The sequence below is a fragment of the Patella vulgata genome, chromosome 3 (assembly GCF_932274485.2).
Source record: "Patella vulgata chromosome 3, xgPatVulg1.2, whole genome shotgun sequence".
Taxonomy (NCBI): domain Eukaryota; kingdom Metazoa; phylum Mollusca; class Gastropoda; family Patellidae; genus Patella; species Patella vulgata.
The window spans coordinates 55957651-55980075 of record NC_065881.2 but is presented as its reverse complement, the minus strand read 5'-3'; the positions used below and the strand labels follow the sequence as shown (position 1 = coordinate 55980075).

General features: G+C 36.5%; 3 protein-coding genes across 3 annotated transcripts in view; 2 read left to right on the top strand and 1 right to left on the bottom strand.

Annotated features, from left to right (window-relative positions):
• Positions 1–22425, bottom strand: part of LOC126816344 (sodium-coupled monocarboxylate transporter 1) — a 126952-nt gene that overhangs the window by 80772 nt on the left and 23755 nt on the right. The gene's annotated exons all lie outside the window — the stretch shown is intronic.
• The window catches only part of LOC126815178 (tropomodulin-1), a 193737-nt gene that overhangs the window by 148694 nt on the left and 22618 nt on the right, over positions 1–22425 (top strand). The window lies entirely within an intron of this gene.
• Positions 13084–20734, top strand: LOC126816345 (beta-4C adrenergic receptor). Its single transcript, XM_050542781.2, has 2 exons — positions 13084–14206; positions 19293–20734. Exons 1-2 carry the CDS (start codon positions 13481–13483, stop codon positions 19614–19616), a joined length of 1050 nt encoding a protein of 349 aa, XP_050398738.1. The 5' UTR covers positions 13084–13480; the 3' UTR covers positions 19617–20734.

The following is a 22425-nucleotide window of genomic DNA, read 5'->3' as shown; positions in this document are numbered from 1 at the left end:
TGAAACGGAATTCTGTCTTAGTGATCTTTAAAAGTACAATTATATTATAGTGCAAATTTAGATAAATTCTTGTGTTTAAATTATGTAAGCGCTTGACTCATGCTGTTACAAATTATCTTCACACATTACATATTATTATATACGTATAACATCGAATATTTATTTTTTTTAAATTGGTTCAATCAAGGTCAAAATAATGTAATATCTCAACAAATTTGTTTTAACCACAGACGCACGAAACTTATAAGACGATGAGAATAACACATAATGGTAATCAAAATATACTTCAGACGTTTTTAGACGAACGCCAGTATTGTATGTAACCTACATTATAATAGAGACTTTTGGCAAACGTAAATTCCTGGTCCGTATTTCTCATACGTGATACGGCACACGGATACGGCAGCACGTATCCAACAGCTTTCATACGGAAAAGGTCCGTATAACATCGTCGTCTTTTTCCCGTATGTTTTGCTACTTTTAGACGCTGAAATATTGTGCCGTAGCGTTTTTATGAATATATGTGTATCCTAGAACACGAAGGTGTATATTTGACGTGATTTTAACCATGGCAAAGACGACTTCACTCCCTTCAGGAATTTGTAGGCTAGGTACTTAACTGCCATTATGCTGTAATAGAACTACGCTCAGCTCAGCTAGCCATACGTACGCGGCGCGAAAATCTGCCAAAACTCTAAAACTAAATTAACGCAACGTATCAGGTGACGATACGAATACGTTATACGGATGGGAAAAATTCCATTTGCCAAAAGTCTCTATAATATTACAATCAAATAGCCGTAACACGGTAGCAAATCGTTTAGAAAGAAAACATCTCGTCGTTTATAAAAGAACAATGTGAAATGGCTCCCTATAAAAGAAATTGCTCTTATACGGTTTTCTAACCTTTTATTTTACTATATTATAATCATGTATAATGGAAATCTGGGCTGTTTTCACACATCTGTGTAATAAAATTGCATAGGATTTGGTCGAGATACAAGGCTCCTGTTTGACAATTATTCCGTATTCATATGGGTAACCTTTTCACTGCTTCAAGGTGTTTGCTAATCACTAGGATTAGTAAATTAACTGAACAAAAAAATAAAAGGAGGTTACCAAAGATCGAAGAGCACCATATTGCTCTGTTTTGGTGTGGCACCTATAAAATGAATTTGATTTGTATCCATCCCTTTATTCTGGCAATAAAAACAGAACAAGAGATATTTTAAATTTAGCAGCACTCTTCTATAGTTTACAGTCATGAGCATGATAAATACGTGGTTAAAACCATAAAATAATGTGAGAATGTGGAAGGCTTATATTTATCAAATACTATCTATACAAAGGAAAAACTAGAAATAATACAACAGAATCAAATCATCGAGTTATTTTCGTTTTACACAGGACATTTAGGGAAACAATTGTTGTTAATTGCCACTTGAAAGGTAAAAGAAAAGCTTAATCCAACCCATTGCTATATCTAAGTTTCAGTATTGAATTAAAAGGGAAATTAAAAAAGGATGGGGATAATTAACCAAATATAACTATATAATATAGTTATAGTTTTAGAGGCGTGGTTGGAAACAAAATTTATTATTAATAGTCTTCTTCACCTCCACTATATCAAAATACAAATTGACGAAAACGTGTTCTCTGGTCGTTATTACGTTTTGTATCTGGCTCAAGAAGCGTCCTGAATTCAAACACTGATTATAGTATTTATGTGTGAATAGAGACATCTTCACATTCTATAATAGATAGAACAATATTTCGAGCTGGTTGTCTTTGACCAGCATGATCTTAATCTTAATCCAATCTCTTAGATCCAGGTTAAAACTAGGGCTGTAAGTAGGGACGGGTATCACGCTCGACGCAAGATACGGTTACTTTGTCTAGCATACCTGATCACTTCTCATTTAATTTGATAATGCCTTTGCGTGTTGTGGGTAAGACGCTGGCTCGCTAGCCTGGAGGTCGGGTGTTCGATCCCTGCATTGGGCGAGGAAGTTCACTCCGATTTTCCTGCGTGATTCCCCCTTGTCAGTGATGCAGGACGGAGAGCCTGGCAAGAACAGCTGTCTAGTCATTCGGGTGAGACGAAAAACCGAGGTCCCGTGTACACATTGGCGTGCACGTAAAAGATCCTCGACAGTTGGAATTTGATATAACAGTGGGCCGTAGTGCCGCTGTCCGGGAAAAATTTCCCTCATAGCACACTGTATGGCGTATGCCCGTCTTCATTAGCCTAGTTTGGAGCAAAACAGTAGGACGTTAACACCATTTCATTTCATTTCATTTCCTTTGCGCGTTAGGTATGTGAACTTCTCGATGTAAACGTGGTATCAGCTGTCCTAGAACAGGGACGAATATGTCGTGGGGCGAAAGGCTATAGTCACAAGCCTAGCGGCTTACATGCAAAGGTAAAACTAATGTGCGAACTCCTGAAATGTTCTAGTGTGCTAAAAACAGTAAGGACGGTCGTCATTGGCTAACTAAATGGGATGAATGTTTGGACCTGGATTTCAGAAGCTACTTGTTGATAACAGTGAAGACGAAGAAGGCGGAGACATTGAAGATAACCAATTTACTGATTTAAACAATGATGTTTCTGTAAACACCGAATACTTCGCTAAGTGAATCCCAAATAACATAATTGATCTTGAAGAACAAATTTCACCTTTCTCATCCTGACATTTGAAGTTTCATTTACATCGCAATCCCAAATCGCGAGCTATTTTCGCACCACTAGAAAGATATTAAAGATACATTCCAACGAAAGTATTTACAGGGTAGTTTTTTTCCAATAAGAGTATGAAATAGTTGGTATATATGGAATAGAGAGAAAAACAATTTTACTAGAAAATTTCTGGATTCCTTGAAAAGTATTCATAGGCCGCAGGGTACAAAAATGTAAGGGTGTCACTAACTGGCAGCCTGTCTGATCGAGTGACTTTAGTAGCGCTTTTCATGTGATTAAACGGCGGAAAAAGACGTTGGCAGAGGATAATCCAACACTTTACATGGGCTTCGATATTATTTAAATGCACAGCGACCAACGACAAATACAAGCTGTGAATAGATTCTCCCTCAATCAAGTCACGTGACAAACATGGAGGCTTAAAATAGGTTTGCGGGGATTTGAAGCAAACTTTTAACAGTCCAAATATATCATCAAATCACAAAGTTCCTAAGCTGGGGGAGGGGTGTGGGGCGATGCATCTTTGTTATAGCAAACCAAATCAACAGATTGAACAAAATCAACAGTTTCATTTTATGCCCAAATCAAAGAGATGATATTCTTCCATATCCACACTGCCAAAATACATTGGATAAATATTGACATTTGCTTATTACTGATTTCCTCTTTTGTTTTCTGGTTTTTTGGGTTTTTTGTTTTTTTATAAAAGTTCAATTTTATCGACAGAACTGATTTTAAAAGGAAAACATAAAATTGAAATGAGATTTTTTTTGATTTTTTTTTCAAATAATATTTTGCCATCGATTATTTTTTAATAAAAAAATAGATATATTTAGATATCCTTTACGTTAGAGATCGCAGTAAAACATAATAATAAAAGGTATGCCCAAACCAGGGGAAATACTTATTGCGAAGTACAGTCGTATGGCACAAATACAAATTGGTATTTCAAAATAGCTAGAGCTCTCAACCGACTTGGCTTGACAGAGCGGTAAATCATCGAGACGTAACACTTCGAAACATGATTCAATTTGAAGGAGAAAGTAATTACAGAAGTGATAGATTTGGTGGAAGATTTTAAATTGATTATATGACATTACCATCGTTATCTTCTTAAACGACTACTCTCATCGCGATCACAAGAACAAAAGTATGTACTTGCTGCTGATTTTTATGAATGCCAATAAAACTGTAATAATCTTTCAAGTTTAGTCCACAAAATAATTTTTGCAGTTTTGCCTGAAAGGACCCCAAATATAACCGACTCGTCGAGAGAATGTATTTGGGTATAAGCATCAACTAAGGATTTAAAACAAAACATTACTGCAATGAATTAATTGGGTAACTAATTGACACGAAAAGAGCCGAAGCCTGTAAAGATAACTACCATGTAAAGCAACAGGTTTTTGGACGGGAGGGATCGGGGTATGCGGCGTTGCATGAAAAATCAACGCATGTGGTTTTCATTTGATGCTAGTCATATCCAGACTCGTGAGTCAAAATGAAATGAAATGAAATGGAGTTTAACGTCCTGCTGTTCTGCGCCGAACTGCTGATGAAGACGGGCAAACGCCATACAATGTGCTATGAGGGAAATTTAGGTCGGACAGCGGGACTACGGCCTACTCTTATATCGAATTCCAACTGCCAAGAGATCTTTTACGTGTACGCCAATGTGTACACGGGACATCGGTTTATTGTCCCATCCGAACGACTAGACAGCTGTCCCTGTCAAGCCCTCCGTCCCACATAACTGACAAGTGGGAACCACGCCGGAAAATGTGGATGAACTTTCTCGGTCAAAACAGGGGCGTTGCATAAAAAAATCAATGCATGTGCTTTTCGTTTGAAGCTAGTCATAACCATGCTCGTGAGTTAAAATGAAATGAAATGAAATGGAGTTTAACGTACTACTGTTCTGCACCGAACTGGGCTGATGAAGACGGGCATACGCCATACAGTGTGCTATGAGGAAATTTTGCTAGGACAGCGGCACTACGGCCTACTCTTATATCGAATTCCAACTGTCAATGGACCTATGTGCACGCCAATGTGTACACGGGGCATCGGTTTTCGTCCCATCCGAACGACTAGACAGCCTATCCTTGTCAGGCCCTCCGTCCTGCATAGCTGACGACGGGAAAATGTGGATGAACTTTCTCGGCCAATGCAGGGATCGAACACCCGACCTCCAGCTAGCGTTTTACCCACTTAGCCATCGTGAACCCCAGACTCGTGAGTCAATTTTCAATGCTAAGGATATAAAAAAAAACAGAAATGCTTCAGGACAGTTCTGGTTGTTTCAATCAATTGACAAATGTGAGAAAACCATCATTCTTAGTTTATAATTTATATAGAACCACTTCATGTAAATAAAACTATCACATCCAATCAATTCTTTTCGGGTGTTCTTGTTACCTTACAAACAGAAATGTTCAACATTGGCAGTACCAATTAATGGGTAAATGTCAGAAAACGGGCTAATGACTACTACCAATTTCTTGGTTTATATTACCTTTTCATTATTGATGAACATTGTTCAAATAACTTTCTCCTTCGTCGAATCTCACATTGGAAATCCCGCTAAGTTGTTTACGATAATTGAATGGCGGAATTACAAAGTCTTCCTTACTAGTCCGTGAGAAATCGGTTAAATACTTGTGATGGCGAAAGACGTGACGAATATCAATGTAATGACAGCTAGCGACTAATCATCTAATGGTAAAAGAAAAGAACACCCGCTACTTTAGCCGTGATAAGAGCGTAAGTCGTCGTTTGATAATATCAACTTCTCCCTCTTCACAAATTAAAATATTTTCACCTTGAATGAAGGGGGTAAATCTTGTATTAGGCAAATCATGTATTATCAATAAAAAAAATATAATAATGGTCTGTTCACGAGAAACATGTGGCCATCATGTGACGCATTTGTGCCAGATTACTTATAATGTGGTGCGTTCCCAAACAAGGAAATAGAACACTGTGACATATTAAGATTATTACCATAAGTTAGTCTCCAACTGACCGAAGTATTGTGTTGACGAGATCAATCCCATTCCATGACATGTTGCACGAAATGTTAAAATAATTTTTACAAAAAGGCCATATTTAAAGATGCATTGTGTAAGAGCTGAATCAGATTATTGCTGGGTTTTTTTGTGTTTTTTTTTTGGGGGGGGGGGGGCTTTAAATGTTAGGCTATATAAATTAATAATTAGGCATTTATTCACATGATAAGCCCATAATCAACTGTATATTAGACCATCATATGGCCGTGATATTAATGGATTAGAACACACCATTCAATAATTTAATGGTTAAATGGATAATTGAGACTTTGTTTATTATCGTATCAATGGTATAACTTGAAAATCGAGACTATGTAGTCAAAATTCTTTCAATATATTCATTTTTTATTATCGGTTTTTGAACTATTATAGCAAGAACGGTCAGCTCTTCATCTGAATTTTTCATAATTCATTTTTCAGACTGAAATAATCAGGACAAGATATTTAAAAAAAAAACATATGAAATCTTCCGACAAGATGAAGGTTTTTATTACAATCACGACGGGTGATTGATATTCTGTAATTCACAATTTCTCCTCTAAAGGACGTAAGATGTTATTGTTAAACACCGATTACTTTTCTTTTTTTTTAAAAGAAGGGATAAATGTTAAAATTAGCACTACACTGTATCCAACCTTATATTAAATTAACAAACTGTTTTCTATGGTGTAAACTGCGTAACAATAAAAGTGATTTGAGATACCATAAGTTCCTTATGCATATTTATGACGATCCTCGATGTGACTGTGATCTCGATTTTGAAACCACTGAACACATTTTACTCCACTGTCCAAACTACACACTCCAGCGAAATAATACCATTCATTTATTATACCAATGTCTGCTCTACGGTAATGCCGAACTATCTCCAGACGTCAACACTGATATTTTAAAACTGTTCACAACACCATAAAATACAAGCTTGTGGCCGGGAATTTATTTATTTATTTGTTTGTTTAAAATTGCTTATCTACTTATTTGTGCTATAATTAAAACACTGTAAATAGTCTGTGTCTAGACTAAGTGGTTAAGACGCTGGCTCCCTAGCCTGGAGGTCGGGCGTTAGATCCCTGCATTGGCCGAGAAAGTTCATCAAGATTTTCCGGCGTGGTTTCCCCTTGTCAGTGATGCAGGGCGGAGTCTAGGCCCCGTGTACAAATTGGCATCCACCTAAAAGATCCCTTGGCAGTTGGAATTCGATATAAGAGTAGGCCGTAGTGCCGCTGCCCGGGTAAAATTTCCCTCATAGCACACTGTATGGCGTATACCCATCTTCATTAGCCCAGTTTAGGATCATACATTATTTGAAATTGTACATATATCATACACCCAAACCAAAAGGAAGCAAATTAATATAAGTCTACTTGGCTTGTTTTTATATCCTACTCTTTATACCTTTATATTGTACAATAACTTCGGAATGTATACGGAGGCAGACCACCATTAAATTTCACAAATTGTAGTTCGTCTATTTATAGCAATTCTCTCTGTGTCTCCTTTCTCCCTTTTTGCGAGAAAGAAAAATAACCCAAAAAACTTTTTGTCCTGCACCTCTCTATCATGGTGAACGCACTATGACTCCCAATACGTACATCTGCAGGGCAAATCAGAGAGAAAAGTATACAGTTTAAACCTAAATTAACACCATGAAAAACTTTTGCAATAACTTTGTCAACATATTTAGGAACATGAAGTTGTAAGCTTACGATTATATTAAAAAGTATAAAAACACACTGAGCCAACAAATGACCATGACTACCTAACAGTGACACTTTTAGATCCTACTCTATGTTGCCATTAAACAGTATTAGAATACGTAATATTAAGAACAATCTGATTAAAAGACAGATCCTATTTCGTTTCGGTTTTTATAGTTCAAAATCTCGTTTTACTTGTCTTCACCATGTTCCTGAAGCAACGATCGCCAGTTTTACAATATCTTGATAAGATATACGAAGTTAAAAGCGAGATCAAGCCCACTTTTGATGATGCACTGCACTAGGATCTGTAAATGTTGTTAAATAACGCATGTTCCAATCAAATGGTCTGTTGAGTCGAGTTCTTATCGTGTGGTGCGCAGAACTGTGGGTAGCCATTCCCAGCGAAAGAAAACAAAATAAAGCAAATGTTGTATTTCAGAATAGGCGCTGTAATGGAACACCGACACTGGTTGGTTAATCGAATGACTGACGTTATAGGATCAAAAGCCACCTGTATGACCCTTGGCGCGACCTACCACTACAATTGGTCAGATCTTAATGTGGCGGAGGGCATCGAAAGTATTAAAAAAAAATAAATAAAGATCTATATGTTAATCATATTGTATTAAGAAAAAAAAAGAAACTGCAATCATCAAATACTAAAAAGATGTAGAAAAATCTGCTATAAGAATATCAAAATCTGTTATCGGCTTAGGGCAGTATTATTTTGAAAGGGGGTGCAAGGAAAATTACAGAAATGAATAGTATTATGCACTTCGACTGGAGACCCCTAGAGTTCGGTACTGCCCCTAACCAGCATTCTTATAAAATTTTGAAGAATTCCACCGGGAGTTCTTGAAGAGTATAAATAGTATGTTCCCTTGATGTTTCTCATCACCACACCTACAAGACAGAGCAACAACTTTTGAAGAAACATTCGATTATAACAATTTTTTGTACGTCTGTATTTAATCTCCGTGGACAACCGACTCTACGGGGATATTTTTTACCTATATAGATGCATATGGGTCCTGAAATCCAGGTTTCAGCCATTGTTCCAAATAGCTATAAGTAGTGACGGGTTTCATGAACAAGGTATGGTAGGCATTGTCTTTCTATGCCACCCGATACTGCTTCTGATTTAAGGTGTTGACATTGCCAATATATCTGTGTTGTAGTATTGCATAGCATCCATTAATGTGACCGTCAACCCGTATATATTTACTATATTTTATAGTTCATTACATTACTTAAATATGGTTGGTGGTATGCCTGCGTCGCAGTCGCACAAAAATTAATGTCTCGTTTTATTACTATGTTCATCTATACATTTTTTTCATATTGAAAAGCGATATGATGTCTATTTGTGTCGATCTAATTGTACTAAATTATAAAGATTTCCTCATATTTTGTACCGTTAATCATGACATCAATATTCTTCCACTTCAGTTTCAAGGATATTACATAGATTGCTTTCAAAATCAACTAATTGTGATTAAAATTTATTGGATGCTTAATGTTACAATTCATCAATTTAGTGTTACACAGATAAAAATAATAAATTGCCATTTCCAGTACCACTCCTTACCTTTAGAGTGTGGTGTAAACCGATATACTATATTCGGATATAGTACAGGATAATATTTTGGACCATACGTTTAAGCACGCTAAAAATAATTCATACTTGAGGTGTGAAGGATAATTAATTAAAATATTATACACGATAATATACATCAGTTATACATGAGGTCTTAATAAAATTAACGCCAGTGTAGATACATTGATATTTTACAAAACCATATACACTGGAGTAAGCAAACACGTTTGCCACGCAACATACGGTGTAAAATTGGCACTGTTTTGGAAATCATTATATCGCGAATTGCATTATTAGGTCTAATTTAATACTAATTTAAACATATATTATGCAAGAGCTAATTCTGTCTATTGCAGGTCTTTCTTTGGGGCTGAAATGTTATATGTGTAGGATAAAGCACGAGGACTTTATCTTGCTTATAAACCGTCTATGTTTAGATGTGCGTAAAATGAGAATATCCCAGAATTCCCGTAAGAAAAACCTTATATCATGTTTTCTTATATGGAAAAAAACCTACCCTGGAAGAATTACCTGTTACAGGTTTAAAGAAAAACTTTTAGAAGAATAATCCCAAATTCCACTCTATATATTCAGACAGCAAGTTATTCCGGGCATAGAATATACCCCAAAGATCAAAGGGATTTACCGTTATAGGTTTATAAAAACTATTAATTAGACATTTATTAACATGAAAAGACCTTAATTAACTCTCGATGCCATCTTAATTGTCGGATTTTCACTGGATTTGAATCCGATCTGCTGATCAACGCTCATTGATAATTAAATCCAAAAATGGATAATCGAGACTATGTTTTTATCGTATCAACTTTATTAATGTTGACCGAGACTAGGCCTAAAATTTAATCGCTAATATCTCGGTTCAGAGTGGAGCAGTTTGACTGAAATTTTCAGGATATTCCCTTTACATTATCTAGTTTTTAACTATTATAGTGAGAATTGCTAGGTCTTTATCTAATCTTCCATAATGCCCCTTTTTAAGGGACCATGTTATTAATGGGCGACACTTACTGTAGCACTCTACAATATTCGAATTAAACCATAAAGTGTATACATGCAGATGTATATTTATTCCTGTAAATCAATATGATTAGTAGAAAGAACAAGCGGTTGTCACATTTTGCATAAGATGAACAGAGAACAAGCTAAAAAAGGGTGGGGGCAATTTTTCGTACAATCAGGGGCCATAATCCAGAAAGTGACGGTCCAATATGCGCGAATATCGACAGGAACCGAGATCTTTAGGATATAGACATGTATTTTAAGGTAAATCAAAATCGGATAAAATTTGTGACCTCTAGAATGCCCACAAGCTAAAAACGTGATTTGTCGTACAGTCAGGGTCCACAATCCATGAAGTTACAGTCAGTCCGATAAATGCCAATACTAAAAGGAACCGAGGTCTTTTGGAGATAAACCTATTTCAAGTTTCCTCAAAATCGGATAAAAATCGGGACCTGTAGAGTGCCCACAATCAAATTGTGGACGTTTGGACGGACAGGGGGCGACGACAATATACATCCGCATGAAAAAATGGGCGTATAAAAATGGATTAGTTCGTTAATAAAACTGTTACCAGTAAGAGCATAATAAATTATATATATATATTTCTTTATATGATATCCTGTGCTGTGTGAAGAGGGTGTTAGCACATGGTCGTTTCCGTCATTCTAAAAAGCCTTCTACTGATAGGGAAAGTACAAGATTGTCGATGTTGAGCTGTAAATGTCACTCTATATACTTTAGTATGGAAATGGGGTTTGTATAATTACCATGGTAACTCATCCAAACCGGTAATCTTATTTTTGTAATTATTATTAATACTAACACCCAGTATTTTGATCATTGGTGATCATAGCGATCGATTAAATATTGGTTATATAATATGAATCCAATGGGAAATGTTTATATAGGGGGAATTTTGGCCATATCTGAACGGTATTGAACCATTTTTGGACTGATGTTAGAGATTCAGCTTCCACATTATTGTAGTTACACTAGATTAACAACCCATTATGTGACATTCACAAATTTCAATGTTAAAAATCTGAAAATTATGAATATCTATATAGATTATTTCCAAATATTCCTCACACAACTGGTTTATGGACCTTTGCCCAGAAAGACAGCAGCCGTATTAAGACCAAAGTTCAAAGTTTGGTGCCACTCAAATTGATCAGACTGCGAAACTATAAAATAAATCGAGAAAGTGTCCGATATGAGTTAACATCTGAAATTCTCCAAATCAACTCCCCTCGACGCTCCAAATATTCTAAATATGACGTCATTTGCAGTAATTGATTTGCACGCGTGCGCTATTTTAAGGGTGGTAGGCGGGGGAGGGAGGCGGCTTATAGAGAAAATATAAATTTCGATGTGAAGTGATTTGACTGTATATTCAAATCATGTACTTTCATATGTGAATGTATGCAAAATTTTAAATTAGTCTGCTAAGAAATCGGTGAGATATAAACGTTTTAACTGCCAATTTACGAGTAGTACACATTTTTAACCAATGCTCGCGCAAAAAAAACTTATTGTAAGTATGTCATTGCATAGGGGTACTACTATGGTTATTTTGAATATTTAAATAACACCAGTCAATGAACGAAAAATGTCTCAATGAGATGTTTATCGTGTTGTTCGGGAAAATGCTTGCTCACCTAGCTAACAAATCTTTGTTGTACTTTTTGAATTGAAACCACCATCGGTTTGGTGACGTCTGTCTGCTACCCAGTACGCTTGGTTTGAGGACTTCACATAATTAAACATTATCTGTTTCGTTTTTGTGTTTAGAGGTATTTTCATGTAAGATTTTTTGCAATAGGGACATGCAATAACTTCTGGTCTGCGTTGGGCAGTGTGGCTTCTGATATGTACTGGACATTGTGTTCTTAGTTTAAATAAACGAGAAATCTATATTTATCAAACTGCCAGATGTGAAAATGTTATGCTCTAGTCGTTCATAGGGTATCGATTGTTTTTTTGTTATTGTTACATTTTATGGTGTCTGACTTGAATATAATAATAATCTATATCAGTTAACATGAACAATCAGACGGTATGAAAATAAAGAACGTACAGTATAAATTGTTCATATTATGCTGGAGGTTCTATACTGGCTTGGATACATAGTATTGAATCTTGAAGGACATAAATTATAGTGATCTATCCTGTTCTTCTTATCGTTAAACAATCTTCGGGAAAATAACATATTCCTTGGTTCTTCTTACACAGTGAGCATGGTTATCCCTTTTAAGGTTCTGTGGCATCGATCGTATGTTTAACAGCTAGTCTGGTGCCATATTTAAAGTGGATAGAACTTCTAAAGCAATACAGTTATATGTATCACGATGTAAGGTGAATAAATAAACTTGTGATGCTTGTTAATAAGAATCTATATATTATGTGTGTCAGTATACCACACCTATTATTGACTGCCGTGTGTCAGATCATCAAGAGATTTCAATTCTACTTTGTATTGATGGTGGAGAAAATTTGTGATCAATACGTATTTCTATATATATATATAGAGAGAGAGAGATTAAATCTTTCAAAACGGATTAAGTTTACATAGCGGCTGTTCTACCAAGTTCTAGGTGTAGCCTAACAAATTTATATACTGTTAAATCTTGATGTTGAATAGAAAAAGGTAGGACAATTAAAGCAGACTTTTCAGTGAAGGAAATAAATTTTTTTAGGGGACAGAGTTTGCAAATTGCTTCAAGTTCAAACAAACTTCAAACATAATGTAACTCGATATTTTCCAAAATGATTTTTTAATACGACAGATTAGCCGAGAAACGGAAAGCAGGAACATATCTAACCATGATTTATCGGTCGATTAAATAGTCCGACACCTGTGACATAGTGGCTTTACTTCTCTTCAGACCAAGTGTCACAAGTCTTATCATTCCCAACGCTCACATCATTGGATTACAGGCCACGCGAGTTACTTGGTTTTTTTTAGGATTAATGAAAATATCATACTTAAATGAACTAACCATGGCATGGTGTTGTCAGTGCCCTAATAACTGTTGTTATTGTAATATTTTCCTGTTTTCAGAAACCTGTCATGAAATGTTAGCAATGTTTATGTCGGATACACAGGACGCAATATGAAGAATTATTGACGTGAAAAAGCCTTACAGATTAGAACTTTCCTATAAATTGGAGTATTTGTTATAGTTCAGAAATAAATTATTTATTTGACATAAATCGGTGGAGGATGATTGGCAGAATTAAAAACAGATGATGAATTGTACAAAGAATCAATAAATACAAAAACGATTTGTAAAGATAAGATGATGCTCTGGAAACTGGTTTGAATGAAACCAGCTTGTACGCCTACGGCATCACGATGAATGTATGTCGATCTGGGCTCTCGTAAGACACAATGGTTGTTTTTAATAATTACTCTACAGAAAACATCGAAAAACATCCCATAATGTTAGATGAACATTCAACGTGCCAAAATGGGGTCACTTTACCAGATTCATCCGCCATTGCGAAAGCGATAGCCATTTCTTTGACAAGTATATTCATTATTGCCGGTAACGTTTTGTGTCTTTGTGTGTTGAATGCTCCACGAAGTCGAGGCTATTTTCTGGAGACGTCGCGAATGTTGATGACGTCGTTAGCCTGTACAGATTGCAGTATGGGAATTCTGGTGACATCGTTGTGTATTTATCCAGCACTGTTTTCTTGTTGGCCATTTGGTCAATTTATGTGTAAGGTACAAGCAGTGCTTCTCTCTAGTTTATTCCATGAATCAACGTTATCGCTGACATTAATTGCAGTAGATCGGTACATCTCTATATCGTTCCCGTTACGTTATCCGTCAATTATAAAACGTTCTACCGTGACAGCAGCTATTGTGTGTACGTGGTTTGGATGTTTTATTGTCTATAGCATTGTTGTGTTCGTATATGATCAATATTACTATGATGTTATAGGGGTAAATTGCGAACCGCTATATGATAATAGTAATATGACCCTAGCTGTGATGTTACTATTTTATCTACTTCCTGGAATTATTATGATATTTTGTTATAGTAAAGTATTTCATATTGCCTTATATCAAAGAAGCAAACAACGATCAAGATCTCATTCCACGGCCCAGGTTAGTCCAACTACAAATTTTAATTGATAGGCTATCATTAATACATGTACATAAACACCAATCTGATAAAAAGGATAAAAATCCAATAAAATTCCTTACCATTTCTTCCAATTTACGTAGGCTTATGGATTTAGGACTGACAGACCGATAGGCAAAGGTACTCCGTATGACTGGAGTGATCAGGGGAAGGGGGCTGTATGTAGGACAATTTCATTTACATATTCCGCCAATCTGGCCCACCACTCGTCCCAAATCACCAAAATCTGTCGGCCAACATTTTAGGGACTATTCATAAGCTCGAACATCAGCGTTCCACTGTGGAAAGTTGCTAAAATGTTTCATAATTACCTTAAAAATCTTCATCGAATTCAGCGAAGGTGGCCCATCACTTGATATCACTTAAAAATATCGATGATAACATCCTTTTCCCCAAACGAACTCTCATTACTGTTACTTGTGCTGAAAATGCACTATTGCACACCAAGTCAAAGTAATGTTGCCCGGGTGGTGCTGGTATGTTGCAACCAAAAAAACTAGGAGATGAAATATCAGTTCTAGTGAAAGAATTGCAATTATTTCATCAACACCACACAAGGGTTTTATCAATATTTAGTTGATAGCCACAATCTACTTCATGTTCATGCGACTGTTATTTAAAAGGATGTGACAAATTATTTATGTGTGTTTTTAACCACTCGATTTTCACGGTGACAAAACTTTACAGTGTCATCTGTTATTACCCCAATATTTGTCTCTTTTTCTTAATGGGGATGGCTACAAATACCCAAACAGCCAATAACTTATATACTGTGTCAATAAAATTAGTTCGTAAGTTAGATGTATTCTGTAATGATCATTAAAATAATGTATGGTCCCTGTGTTAAAGAACAGCAGCGTGATGCATGCGAACGAATGATAGCATACAGACTCAATTCACTAAGGGTTGCAAAATTGCCCCTGTGAAAATTATTTTCACTAAAGGGTAATATTATGTCAAACCTTGGTGAATTAATTAATTTACTAGGATTAGTAATTCAACCTTTATTGAAACAAGCGGTTGCCATGCAAGGTACGCCCACGTTTTGCAAGAGTTGTACACATAAAAAAAAGAAACGATTTTTCGAACTATCGGGGACTATAGTCCAGGAGGTTACGTTCCGATATGCACAAATATCAAAAGAAACAGTGATATTTGGGATATAAACATATTTTTTTAAAGTTTCATCAAATAGGATCAAGATTGTGACATTCTTTACTTTTACACTATTTGTGTACAAGGTGTGGCCATTTTGCCAACCTTCATTATGGTGTAACTATTCTATCAGTTTTTCAAATCGGAAAAAAATGTGACCTCTAGAGGGACCACAAGCTAAAAGCATGATTTTTCGTTCAATCAGGGGCTACATGAAGTTAGGGTTCCATATGCTCAAATATCGAAAGGAACCAAGATCTGTGGGGTATACACATATTTTGCAAGTTTCATAAAATCGGATAAAAATTGTGGCCTCTAGAGTGTCCACTGGAGAGGCCACAAGCTAAAAACACGATTTTCGTATCATCAGGGACCATAATCCATGAAATTGAGGTCCGATACATGGCAATATCGAAAGGAACCATGATCTTTGGGATATAAACCTATATGTCAAAATCGGATAAAAATTGTGACCTGTAGAGTGTCCACAAACAAATGTGAATGGACCCACGGACGGATAGACAGGGGCGTATAACAATTCTTTCACGAGTTTTTGTTTTTACAACACTTGTTGTAGCAAACCATTGTGTATACCATGCTTTTCTGGCTCCTTCAAAATAACAAAAGTGGTCTTCATAGTGAGATGAGAAATCCTTATTTAATTTTGATGATTCATTAGCAAATAATGAGCCATATCGATATTTGCGAATATTGAAATATTGCTAGTAACCTCCACCACACAATAGGCATCCATGTGTTTCTTGTGATGAGATATATAGTATAATGTCACTCAAGCCTCTGCAGAAAGCACAGGCACTTGAAGGAATTAAAATAAAACTTCATACTACTCTTTGACTATATATTACAGTAATAAGTGTAATATATAATCAAAGAGTAGTAAGAAGTTTTATTTTAATCCCTTCAAGTGCCTGTGGCAGAAAGGGGTGGAGGGTAAACTTACAGATGGATTATCGAACTAGTGTCATCAGGAAGAAACCCTGTCGAAATTTAGCGTCGAGTATTCAAAGAGTTGACAGAAGCCACATCCCACAAAAACAAAGGAGGAACTCTTTCCAAATTGCGGAATTATTACTTCTGTCACTAAAAGCTTAATCTGGTTAAAATTGTCATCGTTGCATAGGTATTTGTCAAGTAACTTAGTAGACCTCCAATTGTTTTCGCTTATTTCGGTTACATGGGCATTCCGTGTCAATTCACGACCAAAATGGACATAGTAAACCGTATCCTTTTGGATTTTGCTAAAATATGGTTTTATGCCTTTTTTCCGAATTTTAGCTTGATCCGTCCTTGAAATATCTTCGATTCAGTTTCCGGAATTTCGACCAAAATGGGCAAAGCTGCCAATTTTCAAATTAGCTCAAAATTGTTTTTTTCTGGAAAGATAATTCCATAAGATTTCCAAATCTGCCATTATTTTTGACTTAAAGAATTATGACCGCTTGACTATTACCTTGACCTTACCGAAAAGGAATATTCGCCTTTTTTTAGCCAAAATAAGTCTATAAATCGAAATGAGTGCGATTTACCTCATTGGTTGATTTTATACGGAATGGCCCACAAATGCAATTCCACCTATAATATAGCTTATTCTTTTCCTTTTACCACATTTTGCGTGTTAATTATTGCTAGTTTTGGGTTTGGAATTGATGCCAAATTGATGATTTGAAGGACGGTAAAGCATACATCGATAATGGCGTCGAATCCCTTCATCGACCAAACGTCGATCATCGGAAATTGTAATACGTCTGCGATTTGATCAGTTGTGTATAAAGGGACATAACTCTATAATATTTGTCCTTTGTTACCTTTATAAAAAGTTCCAAATTACCCAAACTACTTAACTGTTGCTAAGGTAGTATTAATTTAGATGGACAAGGTAACCTTAAAAGGCTGTCTCCGGCTCTCGCTCTTTAACCTGTTTCGTGAGGGCGTTGTGTATATGATACGTCAACCATTTCTTGGCAAAGATAAAGCCTTACACTATGCAAGGTCGATACATACCCTAAAGGTTCCTGGCTAGAGAAAGGGTCAGACATATCTGACTAGCTCCCAATGCATCACCGAGCGACATTAAACACATCCATTGCGGTGCTCCCAGCTGGGATTAAATAGGGGTGCTGATGGTATAAATAACTGAGTAATACTCCTACATATTCACCACTTAACAATATTTGTAACATGGACGGGAAATCTCCCTTTGTTCTTTTCGTTGAATAAGCAGAATGTTTTCCCTCTAGTAGATTGAGTGGAGCATAACCGTACAATAACTAGACATGTTCAATGTTATTGGACTCTTTTGCTGGTTTACACTAGTTTTAGTATAAATCATATAGACCGGGGGCCCAGGGGGTCAACCTAGCTGAAAAGTGTACCAATTTTCTCCTATATGGTATCAATGTATGTATATCTGGTATCATCAGAATGTAAGTCTGTCGGATTTCTGGTGGTGGGTGTGGTATTCCACGCCCTAAATGCCATGATCCCCAACTAGGCTAGATTAGCTCAAAAGTGTACCACACGAAAATCTTACTGCAGTGTACCGTACATCTTCAGGTATTACAAAAACACTCTGACAGACATTTCTAGTGGTGGTACCCTTGACAGAGCTATGTAATTGCCAGACATTTGTAGTGGTGGAGTATCCTTGACAAGAGTTATCTAATATTTAGACCAAAGCTAGGCTAGATTAGCTGAAATCTGTACCACCTAAACAGCTTTGGAGTTGTTCAGTACCACCACAGGAGTCATGAATGACCACTGCCAGACAGTTTGTGCGGTGGGTTACCCCTAACAGACACGCCCCAAAATGCCACGCCCCCAACTAGGCTAGCTTCGCAGGCACTGTTCCCGTGTTCTAAAAAAATAGATTTTTACCCAGGATGCGTAGGATACTAATACCTAGCACGTATGGAAGATGCGATAAACTGCGATTGCAAGGAATTGATTTTTGGGCAAAAAACATTTTATAGGGCTAAAAATGCGTTTTTGAAAAATAAAATTGTTCCTACAACCACAGTTTATCGCCTCTTCCATGTGTGCTAGGTATTAGTATTCTACGCATCCTGGCACAATTTTTAATTTTTTGGACCACAGGAACAGTGCCGGCTAATCTATCCTAGTTGGGGGTCGTGTTATTTTGGGCGTGTCTGTTAGGGGCAACCCACCGCACAAACTGTCTGGCAGTGGTCATTCATAATTCCTGTGGTGGTACTGAACAACTGCAAAGCTGTTTTAGGTGGTACAGATTTCAGCTAATCTAGCCTAGCTTTGGTCTGGAAATTAGATAACTCTTGTCAGGGATACTCCAAACTACAAATGCCTGGCAATTACATAGCTCTGTCAGGGGTACCCCACCACTAGAAATGTCTGTCAGAGTGTTTTTGTAATACCTGAAGATGTATGGTACATTGCTGTGCGATTTTCATGTGGTACACTTTTGAGCTAATCTAGACTAGTTGGGGGGCATGGCATTTTGGTCGTGGAAAACCACACCCACCACCAGAAACCCGGCAGACTTACATTCTGATGATACCAGATATACATACATTGATACCATATAGGAGAAAATTGGTAGACTTTTCAGCTAGGTTAACCCCCTGGGCTCCTGCTCTAATATAGAGAAGTGGGGTGAGTTTTCTGTGCAATGACAACAAGCATGTTGAGCAGGTTTCAATGTTACAAGTCATTTATAGTACGCTTCATTCGTTAACAGCTTTAACATCTCGACCAGTCTCGATGTTTAAACCTGTTAACTGATGAAAGCCGTGCTATAAATATAACATGGTGGTTGTGCAACTTAATTCGTTGCATTTCAATGTATTTAGAGAAACTTATTACATCCATAATCTAATTAGCTGTATTTTTTACTTGCAGACGAGAGGTAGGCGGTCTCAGAATTTATTACATTTCCGAGCTACAAAGACACTAGGATTAATAACTGTAGGATTCTTTGTAGCAGTAACACCATGGACAATAACTCAACTACTTGCTTCGCTAGCTCGAGTTGTCATACCTGTGAACCTGGATTTTGCCTTGACATGGTTAGCAATAAGTAACAGTGCCTGGAACGTTCTTATATATGCGGTCACAAACGCGTCTTTCCGCAAAGCCACGCGTTTGCTTATGTGCCATAATGTACGATCTCACAGACGTGATAGGGTTAAACTGCAATATCCACCTAGAAGTAGCGGTACCTGAGGATATAAACCTTATATTAAACCGGTGAACATTAAATCAAAGGGAATAATTTACGCTCATTATATTTTATTTCAATTGAACCTGAGTAGCACTAGCCTACTATACATTGAAGATATGTGTATTTTAAAACCCTGTGAAACTCATCACAATTAAAGGACAATATTTGCGTCCAATAATTTTACATAAGTGATAAATTTGGTTATACAGATTTCAATATAAGTTTAACACAGAGGTCATTACTGTCGGTGAACCGTGGCCACGGTTTGGGGATTTGGGAACAATTCGACAGATATCAATTATTTACTTTCGGACAGAAAGATCCCGAAATACGACGACTTTATTAGTAGAGGCTGGATAGGCCGGTAGATCTGTGTAGCCGCTGGATCAAACGATAGCAGATATAACAGAAATGTATAATCCCCAATCAGATTGGTTTATAATGTGTATATATGTGTTTTAAGGACATCTATATTCGTGTCACTATAATGAGCAATTTATCTATATATTTTTCAATTCAATGTCTAAGCTATGTAAAGCAACTGATTTACCTTTATGCGTTACTTCTGAAATCTTCTAATCGTGAATACGGATAAATCATAACAAAGATCTCCATACGCTAAATTTTCTTTTTTGTTCAGATTATTACCTACTTTAAAACTCTGTATATCGCAGCAACTACTCTTGGGATTGCATTGAAATTTTAGGCGTCGATAAAACCATTCTGTTATGAAAACCATTCTGGAAAGTCGGCACACATCAGAAGCATGCGAATTCTTTGAAATTGGTAACTTGGCGAGAGTAATTGTTCTGGAAAATTATGCCGATTTGGACTGTTGTTTGTAAAAACCAAAATTTCAGTGTTAAAATTTGTCTGAAGAAAACTACTCCAAGATCTATTTCAGGACCTGGTCAATAAAGATGGTCAGTAGTGACAAGCGCCCGTCGCCTGATGACGACAACAAGACCACGATAATAGCAGTATCAACTAGTTTATTGTTACAGGCTTTGTTTGAACTGATATTCATTTAGTTGTAACTATGTTATATTTTATGTTTTGTATATCGTTCATCTTTTAAAATAATATTCTCTTGTTTGATAAGCGCATCCGTGAAGACAAATCTATGTAAATGCTTTGTAATAAATAAAAAATATTGTCATTTGGATTGCATGCATATATGGTTCCCTGGTATTGTGAGAGAAACAGGGACACTTGACCCCGCTGTCCCCGTGATTCTGTCGCAATAACAAAAATTGTACGAAGGAGATAAAATGCTTTGGATGCTTTTTCGGGGTGGTTGTTACTCGCACTAAAAAACACTCACGAGAATTGACTTTGATGAAAAACATACCACTGTGATGTTTCGACATGCCATTGGGAGACTGATAGTTCACAGCCGCCATGATGTGATATAACGACCATATTGGTGATCTTTCATCGGTACCAACAGTCATCTACCAAACTTTCGGGTATAGTCAGAGTTGCCCGTCTCTTCCAACGCCATATTTTATGACTATGTTGGTGTTTGGTGCCTAGTAGAGAATTGTCCATATAATATACTCTTAAAAGAAAGTAGGGATATTGAAATGCAAATACCTATGCAGGTTGTGGTATGATAAATAGTCATGGACACTTGATAGGCTTTGAGAGTATGTTCACATATGAAGAACTTATTGCCCCAACAGAACCACTGAGCTGCACATGCGACACCCAATCGCGCCACACACGTGGGAGGGGTTCATTGTCAAATTTGACACTTCAAGGAAGGGTTGGTGAAACTGCCGCGTACTGGTTTATCTATCCATGTTTGCTTTCCCATCGGTTCTTGCATAAGATTTACTGTTTAGCGTATTTTCGATTTAGTGTGTTACGTTTAATTTGATCAGGAGACATGTTCGTCGATGTCAACGTTAATCGACAACACTGCAAGAATTCGCCGTGGCGCTGCAAGAGGAGTTGGTCAGATTGGCCCAAATCGTGATTAGACGGTAGATTAGGAGCATGCCACGACAGATTGTATCTCTTTGCGAGTGAAAACCGCCCATATGAACTGTTTATGTTCATGTGTAGGCAATTGGCCTGTTATTAACATACACTGGTGACCTCTAATAAAAACAGCAGTGCATTTACGCAGTTTTGTATTGTTTCTGAATATCCCCTACTTATTTTGAAGGGTATATATTTATTTTTTTATATTAGAAAAATTTCGTCGTTAATAAAGCTCGAAAATGTTTATCTCGCAACGTTTTCAAGATGAGTTTTTCATTGGATTGTAAGTGATTTAAGCACGGAATACAATGCACCTACGCGTAACAATCCCGATGATAATATTGTTTATAAAAATAATTTTAGAAAGTGTTTCTTCACAACAAAAGTGCTAGAACTGACAGGCGTAATGATTTTAGACACGCTAGCAGCAAAGGCGCTGGAAGCCGCAACGATTGATGACAAATTGTGCAGTAACAACAGAGAGGCTATGAAGAATAAATGCCTGCTAAACCTGTCTGTGAATGGAGGTATATTAGATTAAAAATTGTAACATGTTATCGTCTAATTTCTAAGTTTTATTCATGTAATTTCAAAGTTTTATTCATGTAATTTCTAAATTAAGACACTGTATAATCCAACTTCTTTATTTTTTCAGTGTAAATTTTAATTCTGTTTCATCTTATTTCTTCATTTTCGCTTTACATGTTAAGCATGAACGTCGAACAAATTTAGAATTTTGATGCTTCTACCTAGCAGCCATCAATTTTGCAAAAGTTTTATTCATGTAATTTCTAAGTTTTATTCATGTAATTTCTAAATTAA